The sequence below is a fragment of the Lepidochelys olivacea genome, assembly GCF_965140295.1.
Source record: "Lepidochelys olivacea isolate rLepOli2 genome assembly, chromosome: 11".
NCBI lineage: Eukaryota > Metazoa > Chordata > Testudines > Cheloniidae > Lepidochelys > Lepidochelys olivacea.
The window spans coordinates 45,094,761-45,113,056 of record NC_140421.1 but is presented as its reverse complement, the minus strand read 5'-3'; the positions used below and the strand labels follow the sequence as shown (position 1 = coordinate 45,113,056).

Genomic DNA, 18,296 nt, shown 5'->3' with positions numbered 1-18,296 from the left:
CATGCACAATTCCCATTGTACATGTGAAAGAAAAGAATACATACACATACGTTCCTCCATACGTCTCCTCCCATTTCAGGCATTGGGGTATTTTTAGAACTATACACTTTTATGTATTCAAAATATAGCCTGGGCACCAAATAATTGTTTGAAATAATAAAACAAAAAGAACAACAACAGTCCAGATTGGTGGCCTGTGGACACTGCTATACATATGTATAGGACAACCTGTTTGAGAATTCATTCAAATCTTCCACTCCTTGAGCTCAGTAAAGTTCAGCTGGTATGTTATAAAGTGATGTGCATGGGAAGACAGCTGCTTCTTATACAGACTGGTTGATTCTAGTTGCAGCATTGATGGCACTGGGAAGGGGAAAAACCCTATTAATCAAATTTTTACTCCTACAGAGTAGTAATTGCCACAACCACCATTTTATATAACACCAGCACTAGGGAAAAAATCTCCTTCAGTGTAAGAAAGATTGTACTGATTGTAACACAGACTTTGTTCTATAGCAGAACCCCATCCTGTAAAAAAGAACCTCTGTTCTAAGTCCCGCCAAAAATAGCCTCTTATAATTTAGCTACGTGAGATACACGTACTGTGGTTCATAAAGAAAATGTGCGTTTTTTGCACGCAGGCTAAAATGTGAATGACGGACTTCATATGGCCTCAAGAATACATTACAAAGTGAGATAACACATGAAATCCCAGTAGCGAACCAGAACATGTAATATTAATCAGAAGGGGAGTCAAAGTAGTCTTTGGGGATGGAAGGGTCACTTTGCTTTGGTTCTACTGTTATGCTAAGAGCTTCATAACAGCAAGCTAACTCTCCAAGATGGCCTAGCACAGAGAATGTAGATAAATATTTTTGACTATCTTTAAAACAATTTTTATTAGTAAAACAAGCCTGCAATTTTATTATTTTGAGCTAAAAAAAAAAGTCAACTTAAGAACACTAAAAATGGAACTCCAGTTACAAAACACAATCTTTTTTTCTTCTGAAAACCCTTAGCCTATCACGAGAATTACAAATTTACATTTTACTCATAACACAGAAAAAAGAATACAAAAACCAAGCTTCCCTGTACAAAAGTTCCATTAACAGAACGGCAAAAGGTAGATCAACCAGACTTTTGTGTTACATAATTTCATTTAGACAAATCTTGGAACATTTTGTACTTTATGGCCTGTTTCTGAACATCATTTCTCAGGCATGTAGCCCTTTATCCAAGAAGCATACCCACTGATTAAGTGCTAATCTCTGAAGTAAATGTATGCAGGTTTGGGCTGCTAATTTAACAAAAAAGGTTTTCAATCCTGCAAACATGCATATACATAACTTTACTCATAAGATTAGGCCCATTGTAGTCAGTGGGACTACTTGCGTGAGTGAAGTTAAGCATGTGTAGAAGTCTTTGAGAGACTGGGACATAAATTGATGAAAATGTATTAGCAGAAACTAAAGCAAGCAGCAAGACTTGCGTCCCAGGAAAAAAAACATGTGTTTTAATGTATACCTAGAGTGAATATTCCAGAAATATATGTTAGTAGGGAATACAACAAAAGCAATGTTATTTACAAAAACAGATGTAGAACACAGTACATAGAAATCTAGAAGAGATTTTGATAGTGTCCATATTGTCTATAGGGATGAGCACAGGAATAGAAATCTGGGACCCCAATTCTAATTCCAACTCTGCCACTGACACTATATAGAAGCAGTATCAATTTAAATGCAGATACCCTAGATCCCCATTTTCAAGCAACTATTATAAGACACAAAGCCAAAGGTACGAAGCCACTCAAATTCATGGATCTGGTATATGACTACTTTGAAAAGCATTACTGTTTCTTTAAAAAAAAAAGTTGTTTGATTTTTACGACAAAGAAAATAAGACCTTTTCTATTGTTAGGCAATAGAAACAAGCTGACAAAGGAGACTGTGGAATTCCACTTAATGGAAATATTCAAGGCTAGATCAAACACCCATCTATTAGGGAAGGCTTATGAATAATAAAGTCTATCCTGTATACAGCAGTGGGATAGACCCAATGTCCCATTAGCAGACCCACACAAGTGTTCTATTCCCCTCCCTAAGGCAAAACATAACAGGGACAAATTATCCTAAAAACCCTGGGTTTCTGAGGCAATCACCTCTTAAGATGAAGAGCCTGTCGATACTTATAGTGTTGCACCGATGTAGCTGCGCCACTGTAGCACTTAGTGAAGACGCTATCCATCTGACGAAAGAGCTTCTCCCATCGGTGTAGGTACTCTCTCTCTCTGAGATGCAGTAGCTATGTCGACAGGAGAAGCCCACCCGTTGACATAGTACTGTCTACACAGGGGGGTTAGATCGGTAGAATTACGTCGCTCACCCCTGAGCCATGTAGTTATACTGACATCAGTTTATAGTGTAGACCAGGGTGAAACAATGTGGCTATGCTAAGAACAAAGAGTGTGGCCTTCAGGACAGGATGGGTCAGATTCTGAGCTGTGCTGCAAAGAGATGCAGCACAGAAAGCACATCTCAGGGAGACAGAGGCAACAGTGCTTTAAATCACTTGTGTGCCCTCTTGATTCTGGGATGGAAACAGCCCTCAGCATAACTAAAGCAGACTGGGAGGCGGCTGCAAGTTATGACAGCCTCTCTGGTACTGCAACACAAGCCAGAATGACCACAGCGTTGTGCACTATGGACCCTTCCAACCATGGCTGTTCCCCAGCATGCCCCTGTGCTTGTGAGGGGGCCAGCGCAGGGTGGACTATGGTAGCCTGCACTGGGGGAATTCTCCCCTGCCCTCTTGTGGGCTTCTTTATCCAGTGATGCCAGACTGGGGGACAAAATCCCTCACAGCATCTTATATTTGATCTAAGTGTGGATCTATACCTACAGGTCTCAGGCCTTCCATACAGAAGGTCATCCATCTTCACTGCTCCCTCATGTCCCACTCGCTGGAAGCATGGCCCACTGAAATGTCTTGCTGATGGCTATATGTTACCCCCTCTGAAAAACGAGTTCGCTAGCTTTGGAAGAGAAAATGCCACATTCAGTAGCTGCTTTATAGCTCCTCTACATGCTCCAGAACTCACAGAGCCCATGTGACTTTTGTGCACAGAGGCTTCTCCAAGAGTAAGGTAATAAATGAGAAGTTGGCTCCACTTCCACCTTTAGGGACCTTTAAGTCCTTTCTCCTGCACTTTTGCTGCCTCTGTGCTGTGCAGCAGCAGGGGAACATACGGCCTCAAATGACAATTATCTTCTGAGAACAAGGCAATTAGAAATGTAAATCAACCAGAATCCTACTTTCATGCAGACTTTTAATACTAATATAATTAGCTCTGTCACCCATTTTGAAAATGTAGTGTAGTGAAGACCTGGTGAACAGACATCACTAATGCCGGGAAACAGTAACCGTTTACACTTTATTATTTAACTTTATGCTTCAGGCTGTCCATTTCAAATGAATCACAGTGAGCTCCTTAACTGACTCTAGGGGACACAGCAAAGATTTGCAAAGCTCTTACTACTTTCAGGGTATTTAAATGGAGCAAAAGCTGTTATAAGGAATTAATATCTAACAGTCATTTACGTAGCCACACACAAGAAGTTACTTTGATGGATATATAATGCTGAACACACTGTTTGTTACCTGTTGCTGGAGAATTACAACAAATAGGCTTTGGATCAGGCCCCAAAATTCACAGTTGTTTCACTCAAAACATAGGAAGGCATAGTGGAGCTGACTAAAACACCAGTGTAAAGTGTTTATTTCAGTACACAATCCATCTCTTATAAGTGCCTTATGCTTCAACTACAAGAAAAGGGACACTGCTCTCCCCTCATATAATGAATTCTTTGTAAATTTGTGTCATGGAAACTAAGAATTCACAGAATGGCCTTTTCTACAACCAGGGAACTTTCGGGGTGGAAGTCCCACTGGTAAAGCTCCCTGCAGACATGGCTTAAGAGGGCTACATTTGTTGTATATTCCATTCTTGTTTTCTATCTTTATCTCAGTGCCTCCAGTCCAATTGCCCTCCACAGCAGCTACCTACTTAATATGCTGAGCATTATACACAAATTGCCTTCTTTGTATCCTAATTGACACTGGCACTCAGTCCCTCCACCTTTCTGTAGCTGGCAATGTCTTCATACCAATGAGAGTAAAATCAATATATTTCTCACTATCTTATTTTGGGTTTAAATAACCAACTCAGGCTTGAAATCAAACCATCAGGTATAAAACAATCAGCACATTGAATCAATTGCTTTCATATACGTAAATTAATCTGAAAGTACAATGGAAAGGCAAACAATACGAATTCAGTACCTGAAGTTGTATTTTTGCATCTTTGCTGACACTTTTTGTTCTCCATCGTCTTGTGACCCGCTTGTCTTTCTTTGCAATATCTACACAGTTAGCCTACATTACACAAATAGTTAAAAGCAACAAAGCACTATAAGTTGACACAGATAGGACAGCAGTTAGTATAGAATCATAATGTTAGACATCAATATATAGGAGAGTAAGGACAGAATAGAAACTCTGGTGGTCACTCTGTTGATCTACCTACAAAGTTAGCCACAGGATATTTAAAACAAGACCACTAAGCACTAGAGACAAACATTATACCATAACTAACTGTATATTTAACAAAATTACCAAGTATATTTTATTTGTCAGAACAAATTATTTAGGGCAAAATCCTGCGTTCTTATTGATTTTTACTGTCATTACTCAGAGAAAACTCCCAGGATGAAATCCAGGCCCCAGAAAATTCAGTTGCAAAACACCTTTAGGAAACACCCACACTGAGTTTAGATGGGCCTGGATTTCACCCCCACTGAAGTCAACAGGAGTTTTACATGAGCAAGGACTGAATAAAAAAATTAATGAAATCTTCATGATTTAGGGCCTGCTGCTGCTCCGACTGAAATCAGTGGCAGACTCACTCTGATTGGTGGGAACAGAATCAGTCCTCTCAGCTGTCTGTGACTGTCCACATTACTGAGTCAATCATGTAATGTGCTGAGCACCCTGAACTCCCACTTGCCTGGAGTGCTCAGGCACTGATAACGTTCAACATTACTCGGGAGGTGCTTGATACCTTCCAGTTTTGGGTCTCCCATCCCCTTAAATTTCACTGCTACTTAAACATACTGTATACAGCAGTATAACAGCACTCCGCATATTTTTTTATTGAGTTATATTTTTGGCAAAGGACATAGGAGTAATCCCATCTACCTCAAATTAGTAAAAGACCTTATATCAATAAGATGTTTTTCGTGGCGGGTTAGGGGGAGGGAGGAAGAGGGGTAGACACATGTGGTGCAATCATTATTAAATTATCCTGTTAACCAGAGGAGTACTAAAATTCCAGAACATAAAGTAGTCTGATTTAAAATGCAACATCCTTTGCCATACGTAGGAAATGTTTCAAACCCAGAGGCATTTAATGACTAGAGCATCTACAAACCAGTTTGCAAATACATTTTACCTGCATATCTGTGAAGCTCGGTGCCGATTGAGTCCTCTGTAGTATTTCTAAATTTTGAAGAAGCTTACTAAGTTCCACGAGGTTTGATTGGCAGTGTGCAAGATCTAATACATATAAAAAGGAAAATACATTAAGTACTTTGACTGACAGACAGTTTTTACTCTGGTATCATAAACCAGCAGAGAGCACACTTGTCTACACTATAACACTACAAAGAAATCAAAGACTGGAATTTGCTCCTTCATGCAGTCCAGACTCTATAATAAGGATTATGTACCAATTGGTAACCTCATCTTTCTGCAAAAGGGAGGGGGACAGGCACCAGAGGAGGCAATTAGCCCTCAGACCCACTTGCTGGATCTCTACCCTCTTCTTCTGCCATCAGCATAAAGCCACCATCTTCTATGCCCCAGCAGTTAATAGGATCACTAGGCATTTCTGCAACTATTACCGCAACCCTGCAAACACTAGTGCATGTGCATAAAAGGAAGTATATGTGTAAGCGTTTGCAGGGTTTGAGGCTTATGTTTTCTCACAACGCTCCAAATTCTGCTTTCTTCCAGTATCTTCATTTGGTATCTGACATACATTACTCAAAGTCTAATAACCAGTTTCACCATTTGGAAAATAGTCCCTAGTGGCTATTATTTTGCCAATCAACTTTATTTGCCACTGAGTTCACTCACTGCATACTTAACTCTGCCAGCCATTTGATTTTCCACTCAGCTAACTTTGCTAGCCATTTGATTCTGTTTAAATAAATAATTTTGGTGGCAAAAAAATAAGACACAGAATAAACCATAATGAAACAAGAGGAATTCCCGTCTTCTTACCAAATTTTATTATATTTCATATTTTTGGAGATGGAGGTGAATGAAACAAGTAAAAAGTGGCAGTATGCCGTGTACATGTATTTAAAGATGAAGAATCTTAATAGATTTACTCCAGTAGTTATGATCATTGTAATTTTCAGACAAACAATGAGACCAGATTTCCAAGCCTGAGTACTATGTTAGGTACCTAAATTCCCATTTAGGCACCTAAATAAGTGGCCCAATTTTGAGTAGTACTGAGCACCTGCTGCTCCAACTGAGGACAATGGAAGCAGGACTGGGCCCTAAAAGGGGAATGGCATTATTTTTTTTAACAATCAAAAATAAAATTTAAAATGTGACATCCAGAAATGTGAAAACAAAGAATATACTCCACCACAATGAACAGTTTTAAATGTTACCAGCTTATTATTTTAATTGCGCCATTTTATATTAACATACAGAAGTATCTTAGCCTTTTTTGTTTACTATTTTTTATAATATATCAATAGTCTCACTTATAAAGAAAGACATGAAAGAGAATGACTGACCTTCTGCACATCTGTCCATCTCCTCGGAATCCTGCAACCAAGCTACTACTTTACTTTGGCCAGTAGTATATGTTGCAGGAAGGCTATTACTACATGGTATGGGGGGTTGCCATGGAAAGCTATTTTGTGTAACCTAAAACAACACAAGAAAATTTAAAATATGTTGGTACGATCCATACTTTGCTGACAGGTCTAATCTTCACACTAACTTTTAAATCAGAAATTAAATTCTATATCTGAATTTAAATGATATATCTGAAACAAACTTTTCAGTCCTTGAGAAGTATCTTTTCAGAACAGCACACTAGAATACCAAACAGGTCCCCTGGAAAAAACAAAACTTCCTGAGCATCAGCTTGAAAAACTGTTTGCTAAGAAGAACATTATCAAACAATAAGGAGCTAAATTAACCCCTGCTGGCACAGGGTAGTGTAAATTGTTTTAGGGAAGCTTAGCGCTCTAATGGGGTCTCTATAGGAAACCCACTGATGAAAGCTGCCGTAGGGATGTGCTGAATCAATGAACCTTTCAGCTACATACCCACAGATGCTTGCTGGCCAGTGTTACCTAATTTGGTGATTTTTCCATGGCTGATTACACCAGCTTTATAGCCAGAATCCACCACCTCTGTCCACTAGGGAACCCAGTCCGCTGTAAGTATTACACTAACTTCAAGATGAGTTTCCACATAAGAGATGCTGTATACCTTTCCATCTAACACAGCAACATTAGCAGCTGGTGAAGACTCTGTAGTAGAGGCTGAAGGGAATATGTGAAAGCTGGCATCCCTTGGTGATCTTACAATCTCATTCTGACGGTACAATCTGTGGTGGCGCAGTTTTGATACCCATGCATCAAATGAATCCTGGGACTTCACCTAAAAGAAGAGCCATGGTCAATTATCTGTTCATAAAGATATCCTGTTTCCCTCATCCTTTATAGCTACTATTGAAAGCATTTCCCTTGTGAATGAAAAGAGAAGAAAAACTTGTTGCAACACTACTCACTTTCAGGTGGTAGATATGCTCTTCTGTATCAAGGTCTATTCTACGAGCTTTCTTTTTAATTGACATAACTGATAAGCCAACATCAATGCTTCCATGTACCTTGCCCTTCTGAATCTGAAATCAGAAGACATGTTAAGAGACTGGTAACATCAAATGCTTTATTGTCTCTCACTGAAATAATACTGATGTAGTTGTTTCCTGTTTTAGGGAAGATTTTAATGTAAAACAAGAGAAAACAGTACCCATCAGATGGCACACTAGGTTTCTTTTGAGAAAAAGAGTACCCTACTCCCCAAGAAGAGTTCACTCCAGAATCAGTTCCATTAAACAGCCTTGATGACTCACCACAGTGTAACTAAGTTTAAATGATCCATTTTGATTCTGTACAGAATAGACACCAAATTAAAAAGTTAAAAATTACATCCAGCTGATCAGTCAAGGCCCTTCATTAAATACATAACTCTTTAATTAATCTATTCTGTACTTTCATAAAAGTCAGGACAGGCAGAGTTCTGCTCTGGGATAGAACTCGACTAATAACCTATTCTCTGTCCATGTGTGCATTTCCCAATGGGAAAACCAACAGTCAGTCAAAAATGCACAGTGAATCTGAGGGCAGAATTTTGTCTGAAAAATTTGGTTAAATTACAAGAAATGGGAGAGTCCACAGTGTATTACATTTAAAAAAAGCTATAGAACACAGTCTTGACTAAATGCAGAAAGATTATCAATACAATAAACTTGCATAATCTTAATAAAACATGGCTACAAGAGTAAGGGGATAGTTTCATTATAATGGTCACAGACGTAGTCCTAATTTTTTCACCCATCATACTGTAACTGTACATCAGCTACAACAGTAAACCCAAAAATATGGTAAACATATTAGATACCTCTGCTATGGCAAATATCTGATAGAGGGCCAAATCCTGATAGCCTTAATTACACATTTTTTTCATGCCCATGACTGATTTAAATGGGGACACTTGTATGAATTAGGCGAGCTGGATTTGATCATTAGTAGCTTAATAAATCCAGAGGTACCCGATACCATAGATATAAATGAGCAATACAGATAACTACGGAAAACATCTTCCTTTCCCATGTAGGGTACTGGAAACTTCTAGTTTGCACTTGCAGAGTTTCCCTGCCACTCTCCCTTTGGGAGAGAGGTTTTAGGCCTGGAAACTCATATATCGTGATGAATTCATTGGAGGTTAGGTTCATCTGAGCAAAAGCCTCTGCAGTGCCTCCTGCAGCCACCACCCTCGCTCCTCCATGAGCCATTCTTCAAAGGTGTTCCTGGCGACCAGCTCAACCTGCTCTTTTGGGGTAGGTCACTGAGCAAAGTGGAAAGCTATGCAAATTAATGCTGACCCAGTCAACATCAGTTCACCAGGATAGCCCCAGTGAGTTAGTGAAGAGACTATGTTATGGAACAGCAGTGGTCCCCAGCATTACCCACTCCCACCCTCGGCCCTGCATCTTCTCCATCCATCCTAAATCCATGCAGAGCACACACAGAAGTCTTCCATGGAAGCAGCACTACCCATTTTGAGCCCATCAGCCATGATCTGCTAGTTTGTGCTGCTTTAAGAATCCATAGTGCAATGAGGTTTAATCACATAGCAGGCGAAGCTTTCAATCAAAATTTAAGAATGGCCTTCAGTTTTACTTACATCAATTGGTGACTTTGAATACTTCAACATTCCATTATCCAGGACAAAAAAGCGCTGCAGGAAAAAAAATACAGTTCCTTCTTAGTGATCAAATACAATTTTAACTAAGTAAAATCGCATCTATTGAAAGCAAGTTTGTTATCCCTTTGCACCTTGCAGTCAAGAGTCTGGAGCCAGAAAAAAGCCTGTAAATGCAGTACTGAACTGACTATTTGCTTTCATTTGTTCTGGCAGCAACTATATTCTAGGCATAACAGAGAGGTCTCTCAGGAATTGCCCTGGGAATGGTTGGTAGCCCAAGATAGCTTCCTGCTCTCTGACTAGTTCAGAGAGTCTATGGGGCTGACGCTCCGGCTTACCATTTTAAAAAGAAAAGGAGTACTTGTGGCACCTTAGAGACTAACAAATTTATCTGAGCATAAGCTTTCGTGAGCTACAGCTCACTTCATCAGATGCATCCGATGAAGTGAGCTGTAGCTCACAAAAGCTTACGCTCAGATAAATTTGTTAGTCTCTAAGGTGCCACAAGTACGCCTTTTCTTTTTGTGGATACAGACTAACACGGCTGCTACTCTGAAACCTGTCATTTTTAAAAAGAAGGTCATTGATTTCTTCAAGCTCTCCATCGCTTTCTTCCCACCCACATTAGTCACATTCCACATTAATGGATTTTCTAGCTTCCTCATCCAGGAAAAAGGAAACCCAAAGCTATTCCTAGACCAAAAGGTAGAACCACCTAACTCTGTGGTCCTTTGATCTCCAGCTGGGAAGGGATCCATGCTGAGACTCACTACTCCACCACCATATGTCTCTCCCGCATGACAGAGGATGGGCAGAGAACAATATTCTCTACTCTGAGGGTTTGTCTTTACTAGGATAAAAGATGTGTTGTTAGAATGGATTAGCTAACACATTCTGAAACTGTAGCATTGACGAGGCAGTGGGCTTTATTTTAACCATCTTAGCACGTGTTGAAGGCAGTGTGCTTTCTATTCACTAGACTTTTAAAAGATGTTAACTAACGTGTGCTAACATCACCCCTTTAGATCATAATCTAGAGAAGCCCTAACACATTTTTAAAAACCCTAGTGTAGAGAGGGCAAGTTCTACCTTTAACATGTTAAAACAAATTTTAAAAATACACCTTTTACCTTAGTCTAGACAAGCCCTCTGAGGACACTGAGTAGAGAGGAATGACAAACTTCTTGTGTTGTGATCCTGTTAAATCTAACAACCTGGGCAGGGCCAGTACTTGAACCAGAGACCTCTGTAAGTACCTCATGACAGTGCTGCATGAAGTGATGCTAGTGACTCAGGAGGTGACACCAATGCCTCAACCTGGTATGTGGGGAACTGTGTTGCTGGAGACATTAATTGGAGGAGATGTACAACCAAATTATGGCCAATAAAGACTGCTTGGAATTTTTTGTAAGGATAGAGATGTTAGTAGCAGGTAATTCTGCCTTTCTACATTTCTCCCACACTTTCCACTGGATAAAAGTCTTTTCCCCCCATTTCCTATTCTAAACTGTAGTGCAGTTTTGAATATTGTAGGGAAAAAGCCACATCATTTCACTCCAAAGCATGCTGCATTTGGATACTGGATAAACTAATATACAAATTATACAAAGGAATCTCTTATGTTACCAAAGCATTTTGAGACCCTTCAGGATGAAATATGCTGCATACAGCAAATGTAAGCTGCTAGTGTATTATTAGTGCTGTACCGTGTGCTGCAATTACTGTCTTTAGGGAATTTTTCACCATCTCCCAGCACACTGTATTTTTTTTAGAGACTACACATCATATAGACACTCTGAAAAACAGTTTAATGAAACCAGTTCTTGAATGCAAGTTGAGAATATCATATTTGTATATGATTTGTAAAAATGGGATAAAGATCCAGGGCCAGACTGTGACCCATTTATTCACATTCATAAACAGATATTCACATGAGTAGACCCACTTAAGTCAATATAACTGTTCACCAATATGCGCAAGGGGCTGATAATTTGGCCATTGGAAGTGATACAAGGTTAGACTCCCTTAGATTCACTCTCTTGGAGTCCCAGTGAGAAGGCTGCCCCATCAGGGATGTCCTCCAGTGGCAGGCCGCAGCACGACTGGTGTTTCTACCTCAGTTTCCCCTTTCTTCTGGAGTCCCCAGTAACTCTATGCAAGCTTTCCAAGTATAAATAGCCCTTTGTAAGGTTAATTGATTACAGGAATACCACAGTCATAATCCAGAATTCCCCAGCATAGCCCAAGCAGTACATTCAAATTTGTAGGTCTCTCTGTCTCTCTCTCACTCATACACACACACACACACACACACACCCCTGCTCTCCCACCCCCGGCTACCTTTCCACCTTCTGCTTTCACCAGCTTGATGTGGCTCCACAGCTCAACTAGGCACTCTGACCTTTTCATCTTCCTTCAGGGGTACCTGCCCTGAAGCTCTCAACCCAGTTCTGCTCTTCGTCTGAGCTCCCTCTCTGGGTTCCAAACTCCCAACACTCCCTCTCTGAACTCTGGGATCTGGACTTTCTCACCTTTGTGCTATCTCCCATTTATAACACCAAGGGGCAGCCTGGCCTGCCTCATTACATCAAACTAGGTCACAACTAGATTGGAACAGGAGAGCTGAGCCTGATTCCATTTAAGGAGCCAGTTATCCAGTTACAATCCCTTACTAATATATAACGTGTTGCGAAGGAGCCTAAGTTAGTGCATATTGAAGTAGGAGATGCCTTGCTTTATGCTATACATTCTTACATGTTGTTTTTCTTGATAAACTCTTCTCTTCTGGTCCTTTAGTGTCTGAGTTACACCAACATAAACTCCCTTACTTTCAGGTGGTCAAATTCAGGATCATGCTTCAGCACTTAAATATTATGTTTATAGGCACTATTGGGGGGGAACCTAAAGAGAACAGGTGTTCAGGATTCAAAGGGACAAATGTGTGGAAGTTACATTTTGGTAACCACAAATGAGACTAAGTCAGTGTAATATATAGTGTGTGGGGAGGAGGAGAAAAATATTACTTACACCCACCATTTTAGACTCACCTATGAATACAGCCCACACTGCTTAGCAAAACCATGGTTAATGCTCTTCCAGAAAAAACTGCGCATAAAAGCAGGTCTTTCTGTTTCTTTCAGCAACATGTATTTTGTACTGGAAAATTACTCTGAGTCACAGAGAGGCGGGTCAGTCCTTGCAGCACACAGCTTGTTGCTCAAACAAAAAGATGATAATTGTTTTGACATAAATATAGTGACCTAAATCGAATAACAGCAATTTTGGAGCTAATAAAATTAAATACGGGCAGCAATATCTCCAAACTAATTGAAGGAAAGAATGGATTTTGGGCAGGTGGCCTTGCTTTTGTGCATTCATAGTTCCATCTCATAGCTGAACCCAGTCACCAGCCCAGCAAGCAAAAACACCAGAGGGTAGAGTGGGCAGGCAATCAGTGCAACAAAATGAAGGAGCAAGCAGGAGAGGTTTTTTATTTGTTTTTTACATCTCAGTAATAAGAGAACAGCCAAATGAAGCAGTGCAAACAGTGTGAAGTTACAGTGCAAACAAACTACTCATGGTGAACTCAGAGTAAAAATTCATCTTAAGTGAAGTAGGATGAAAAACTCGAATTGTTACAATGCATGGTAATGTGCCAACTGCAATGTTAGCCACAGTGAGCCCTCTGCTCAAACCCTAACCCCTGTGTTTCAACTGAGTAATTAGTCTGGCTCCTGTGGTGGGAGGCCATGGAGTGGAAGCAGCCATGCCTCAGAGCTACTTATTCCAGCCTAACGGCTTGTCTTCACTACAGAGGCAAGTCGACCTAAGTTACGCTACTCCAGCAACTTCACTGCGCTGCGTCGATGTGAGACGCTCTCCTGTCGACTTCCCTTATTCTTCTTGGAGAGCTGGAGTACCGGGGTTGACCGGAGAGCACTCTGCTGTCAATTTAGTGGGTCGTCACTAGACCTGCTAAATCGATCCCTGCTGAGTCAATTGCAGCAGCGTCAATCTCCCTGTAGAGAAGACTAGCCCTAAGAGACAGAGTCGGCTCCACAGTCCTAGCACTCCTATGCCCCTTTGGGTCTTAGTTCCTCCCTGCCTAGCGTGTGCACACTCCTCGTGTAGCCTCCCCAATCCGTACCCCACCTGGACAGCAATTCTGTTTCATGTGGGGCCAACTACATCCACAGAGGAGGGAGTAGAATTTGCCTCATAATAAAGTTCAATGAAAAGTGAGTTCACCGCTATTAAAAGATTTCACTGCAATACAGAAATGCAGATGTCCTTACTCTGACTGTAAAGGTCAGACTAGCCATACCAGGCAGACATCTATATCAAACTAGTGCCCAAATGCTGCATGGTCTGTAGAATAAGTCTGTCTCTCTTTCCCAAGATTGTGCTGCAAATTCAGGGTTAACCTGTGTTACGCCTTCTTTGGTGCAAGTCAGACGTTCGCATGATCCTTTCTCAGCCAAGAGGTACCCTTGCAAAAGTGTTTTTTATCATCAAAGTCTCGTGACTTGTAACTGAATGGTGGAGTGTCACATGCCCTGTCTCAACCAATGCAATTATTTAACAATGCATGGGCTTAACAACCAAAGATTAAAACACACACAATTAATTGATATTAACTAGCTCCTCCCAACAGACATTTACCTTGTGCCAGCCTTTTAAAGGCCATTTTCTTTTCTTCAGCATGAAACCTTCGTGTTTGTCTGGTTTCTGGACATTAGTCTGGCCTATTTTCAGCCCCTCTATGATTTCCCAGCTGTCAGGTTCCTGGTGGAAAAGTATAAAAATAGTATTTTAAATTTATAATATATATATGATGTAAAACTGTTCATATTATGTGGCCCAGATTTTCAAGTGCTCAGAACACACCATCGGGGACAGACTTTCAAAACTGCTCAGCACCCATTTAGACACCAAAATAAATGGGCAGATTTTCAGAAGTAGGAACTACTGAGTTTTGAGCACTTTTGGAAATCTGGACCTTATTTAGCGAACTACACTGAAGCCGCACTCTTTTAAAAATCTGGCACTATAAGCAGCCAAGAACTTTGTGTTGCAGATTCATACCTGTGTATGGCAGGACTGTGTGTTAAGAGAAGAAATGGCATTTCATATTTATTAATTGTATATTAGTCCGGTAAATTCTGAAAGGGGTAAGCGTACAGTGGGCACACACCAACCAATTTGCAAGCAGAAGGGGAAATGCAAGATGACAGCTGGCTGTCCTAACTCTGACCATCTATTAAAACTGTAGACATTGTTCAACACGCCCTCCCCAATAGGAAATGTAGAAAGGCTTAGCAGATATGGTGGAGTCGTCAGGGGCACAGTCTTCCTGTTAGAATGTTTATACTTCCTGACTCACCAGTGGTCTCTACTTACAACCTGGTATTATTCCTTCTCTTAGAAACAATGGATTGTGTGAAGAACCGTACAAGGCACTCTCGTAGCTAAGTTATGTGTACATATTAACACTATGTTTGCATAGAATAGATCAAACCAGTGATCCATCCAGTCCAATATCCTCCCTCTGACAATGGCCAAGGCCAAAAGTCTCCAGAAGAAGGTACAAGAAACTCCAAAAGTGGGCAAATTATAGAATAACTTGATCATAGAAGACATTCTTCCTAACCTCTGTCAGTTAGTGCCCTGAAGCATGAGAGTTTACATCCCTTCTAAATTTTAAGGTTTTTTAAAATCCTCTCTGCTGTAACTGTGGATGGTCTCTGTTTTTTATAGAAATGTTTAATCATTTTTTGAATCATGCTAAGAGCTTGACCTCAGTGGTACCTTGTGGTCCAGAGTTCCGCAGGCTCATTGTCCTTTAGGAAAATGTATTTCCTTTTACAGCGTCTCCCATTCAGCTTCATTGCATTATAAGACATTTAAATAGTAGTGTCCAATTTACTTTCTCTATATGATTGACTATTCTATATAACTCCATTATGTCCCCTATAATTTGTATGCCCATGTGAGGGCTCTTTAGTCCACTTTCTCCACACTTAGCAGCCATCAGGAATTACGACTTATATGACTCAAGCCAAAATTATGGCTTAATATGTTGAAGGGGAAGAGAGCAACGAAAGTATAAGGTGCCTATGCAAAACAGTTTTGCCCTTATTTATACCCCTTTGCTGCCACTCGGGTCCACAAAAGTCTGCTCTAGTTTAAAATGCTACTTGTGCCTGCATAATAATGTGCTCACTAATACTATTTCTCATGGCTTCACATCAGCGTTTCTCAATTGGTATGTCGCAACCTCTGGGGGAGACACAAAAGGCAACTGGGGGGTTGTGAGGCACTGAAAAATGTATTACAACTTAAAGCAAAGAAAACCCCACTCTCATCCTCCCCCTCCCACGCCACCCCTGCATACCCTCAACCTTCAAGATCAAGTATACGGTCTACCTCTTGAAACACACAAAAAAAATTATATTAGATAAGCTTATTTTTACCACAGATGCTTACTTTCATAGTAACCATAAGGGGATCACAAATTTTTTTTATTTGGGAAAGGGGTTGCTAGAAACACCTGTCTAAACAATAAAGTAATAACTATATCAAATGCCCATGCAAATGCATAGACAATTTAGTGTTGTCTCCAGAAGCCATAACTCACACTTTCCCAGTGTTCTCTCTTCTTGCATGTATGTATCATGGTTTTGAAGACCACCAGGTTTATTTTGACTTCACCTTATTTTAAGATGATTATTTCTTTCTCCCTGGTGTAGAAGAGCTTATTACATGTGTAAAAAGTCTTCCCTAATAAAAAATACTAACACCTGAGGGGGGGAAATTTAAACTAATTAGCCCCATGAGGTAAGTACAGAATCTCTCTCTATAGCTTTATGTCTACTGATCCCCACCTCATTGATTTCTCCTTCACAAGCTTAGCTGCAGGGAAAGGTCTTTGATCTGCAAGGTAGCACTGGCATTAAATACTTTTCAACAAGAACTCATACATATATTAATTTAAACAAATGGTCAGAGACTGGCAAATAAAAAGGGCCAGATTATCCAGTGCAATGCTCTGCTTTGTGCTTCACCAATGCCATAATCTGATCCTAAAGCCATCTTGACTCACTGAGAGTCACGCCAGTGTACGTGTGATTCTCCAATGATATATACGCAACACAGGGATTCTTCCATCACTCCCCCTTTCTGCTGCTAGAAGAGCAAGACAAAGGGGCATGGGCTGATTGAAAGGCGATATGGGGAAAATGGGAAATGATTGCCTAGGAAGGAGTACTGTGGAAAGGGATCTGGGGGTCATATTGGACCACACACTAAATATGAGTCAACAGTGTAACACTGTGGCAAAGAAAAGAAAAAAAAAGCAAACATCATTCTAGGATGTATTATTAGGAGGAGTGTTGTAAGCAAGACACAAGAAGTAATTCTTTCTCTCTACTCTGCGCTGATTAGGACTCAACTGGAGTACTGTGTCCAGTTCTGGGTACCACATTTCAGGAAAGATGTGGACAAATTGGAGAAAGTCCAGAGAAGAGTACAACAAAAATGATTAAAGGTCCAGAAAACATGACCTATGAAGGAAGATTGAAAAAATTGGGTTTGTTTAGTCTGGAAAAGAGAAGACTGCGAGGGGACAGGATAAGTTTTCAAGTACATAAAAGGTTGTTACAAGGAGGAGGGAGAAAAATTGTTCTTGTTAACCTCTGAGGATAGGACAAGAAGGAATGGGCTTAAATTGCAGCAAGGGCGAGTTAGGTTGGACATTAGGAAAAACTTCCTCACTCTCAGGGTGGTTAAGCACTGGAATAAATTGCCTTGGGAGGTTGTGGAATCTCCATCATTGGAGATTTTTAAGAGCAGGTTAGACAAACACCTGTCAGGAATGGTCTAGATAATACTTAGTCCTGCCATGAGTGCAGGGGGCTGGACAAGCTGACCTCTCGAGGTGCCTTCCAGTCCCATGGTTCTATGATATGGCTGGGACACCTTCATCTAACATTGATTCCCAGCTGCATTTTTCGTCCTCTGAGAGTGTCACCATAAGTTACATAATGGACCGGCCCTGCACAGAGCAGCAGCAGGATCTAGGGAATGCACAGGTGAGTGTTATGTAAACAGTTGCATATGATAAAAATTTATTTTTAAAAAACCTAGGAAATTTCATTTTAAAATTAAAAGAACATTTAAGATTGGAAAGTGAAACATTCCAAAGTCAGCAAATGGCAAAGACAAGATTGCCTGTGCAACCTTCACTCTTTTCCTGTGTGTGCGCATATGATCTTTAAGAACATGGTCATATCACTACTCTCCACTGCACCCTGCCTTTACAATACACTTCAAAAAAAATACCAGAGGGGTAGCCATGTTAGTCTGTATCCACAAAGACAACAAGGAGTCTGGGGGGCACCTTAAGGACTAACAGATTTATTTGGGCATAAGCATAAGCTTTCGTGGGTAAAAACCCCACTTCTTCAAATAGCAGTTTTTTATGGAATTAATATGTATTGTTTGTTAAGAGGAGAATTTCTGCCAGATACTTTACATAATAACATAACAGAAGATATGGTCCCAACCATAAGGATCTTATAATCACTGAACTTTGTGCAGGCAGAGCTCTGCATCTGCATCGACCCTGTTGACTTCCAGGGAGCTCAAGATTCAGACCTAAATGGATGAAACACAAGATGCACTGAGACACCCCACCTCTCAGTTTTTCCCTTTTATCC

At 40.4% G+C, this 18,296-nt stretch overlaps 1 protein-coding gene across 3 annotated transcripts in view; it reads right to left on the bottom strand.

Annotated features, from left to right (window-relative positions):
- Positions 1-18,296, bottom strand: part of OSBPL6 (oxysterol binding protein like 6) — a 198,889-nt gene that overhangs the window by 68,734 nt on the left and 111,859 nt on the right. For 2 of the 3 annotated variants that reach the window (XM_084642917.1, XM_084642918.1), the window contains exons 6-11: positions 14,242-14,364; positions 9,559-9,612; positions 7,880-7,993; positions 7,579-7,749; positions 6,873-7,005; positions 5,510-5,613 (exon numbers count right to left, since the gene is read on the bottom strand). In XM_084642917.1, the coding sequence (XP_084499043.1) occupies positions 5,510-5,613; positions 6,873-7,005; positions 7,579-7,749; positions 7,880-7,993; positions 9,559-9,612; positions 14,242-14,364 (699 nt within the window). Of the gene's footprint in view, positions 1-4,341; positions 4,435-5,509; positions 5,614-6,872; positions 7,006-7,578; positions 7,750-7,879; positions 7,994-9,558; positions 9,613-14,241; positions 14,365-18,296 lie in introns of all 3 variants that reach the window. The other variant, XM_084642916.1, reaches the window with a different exon arrangement.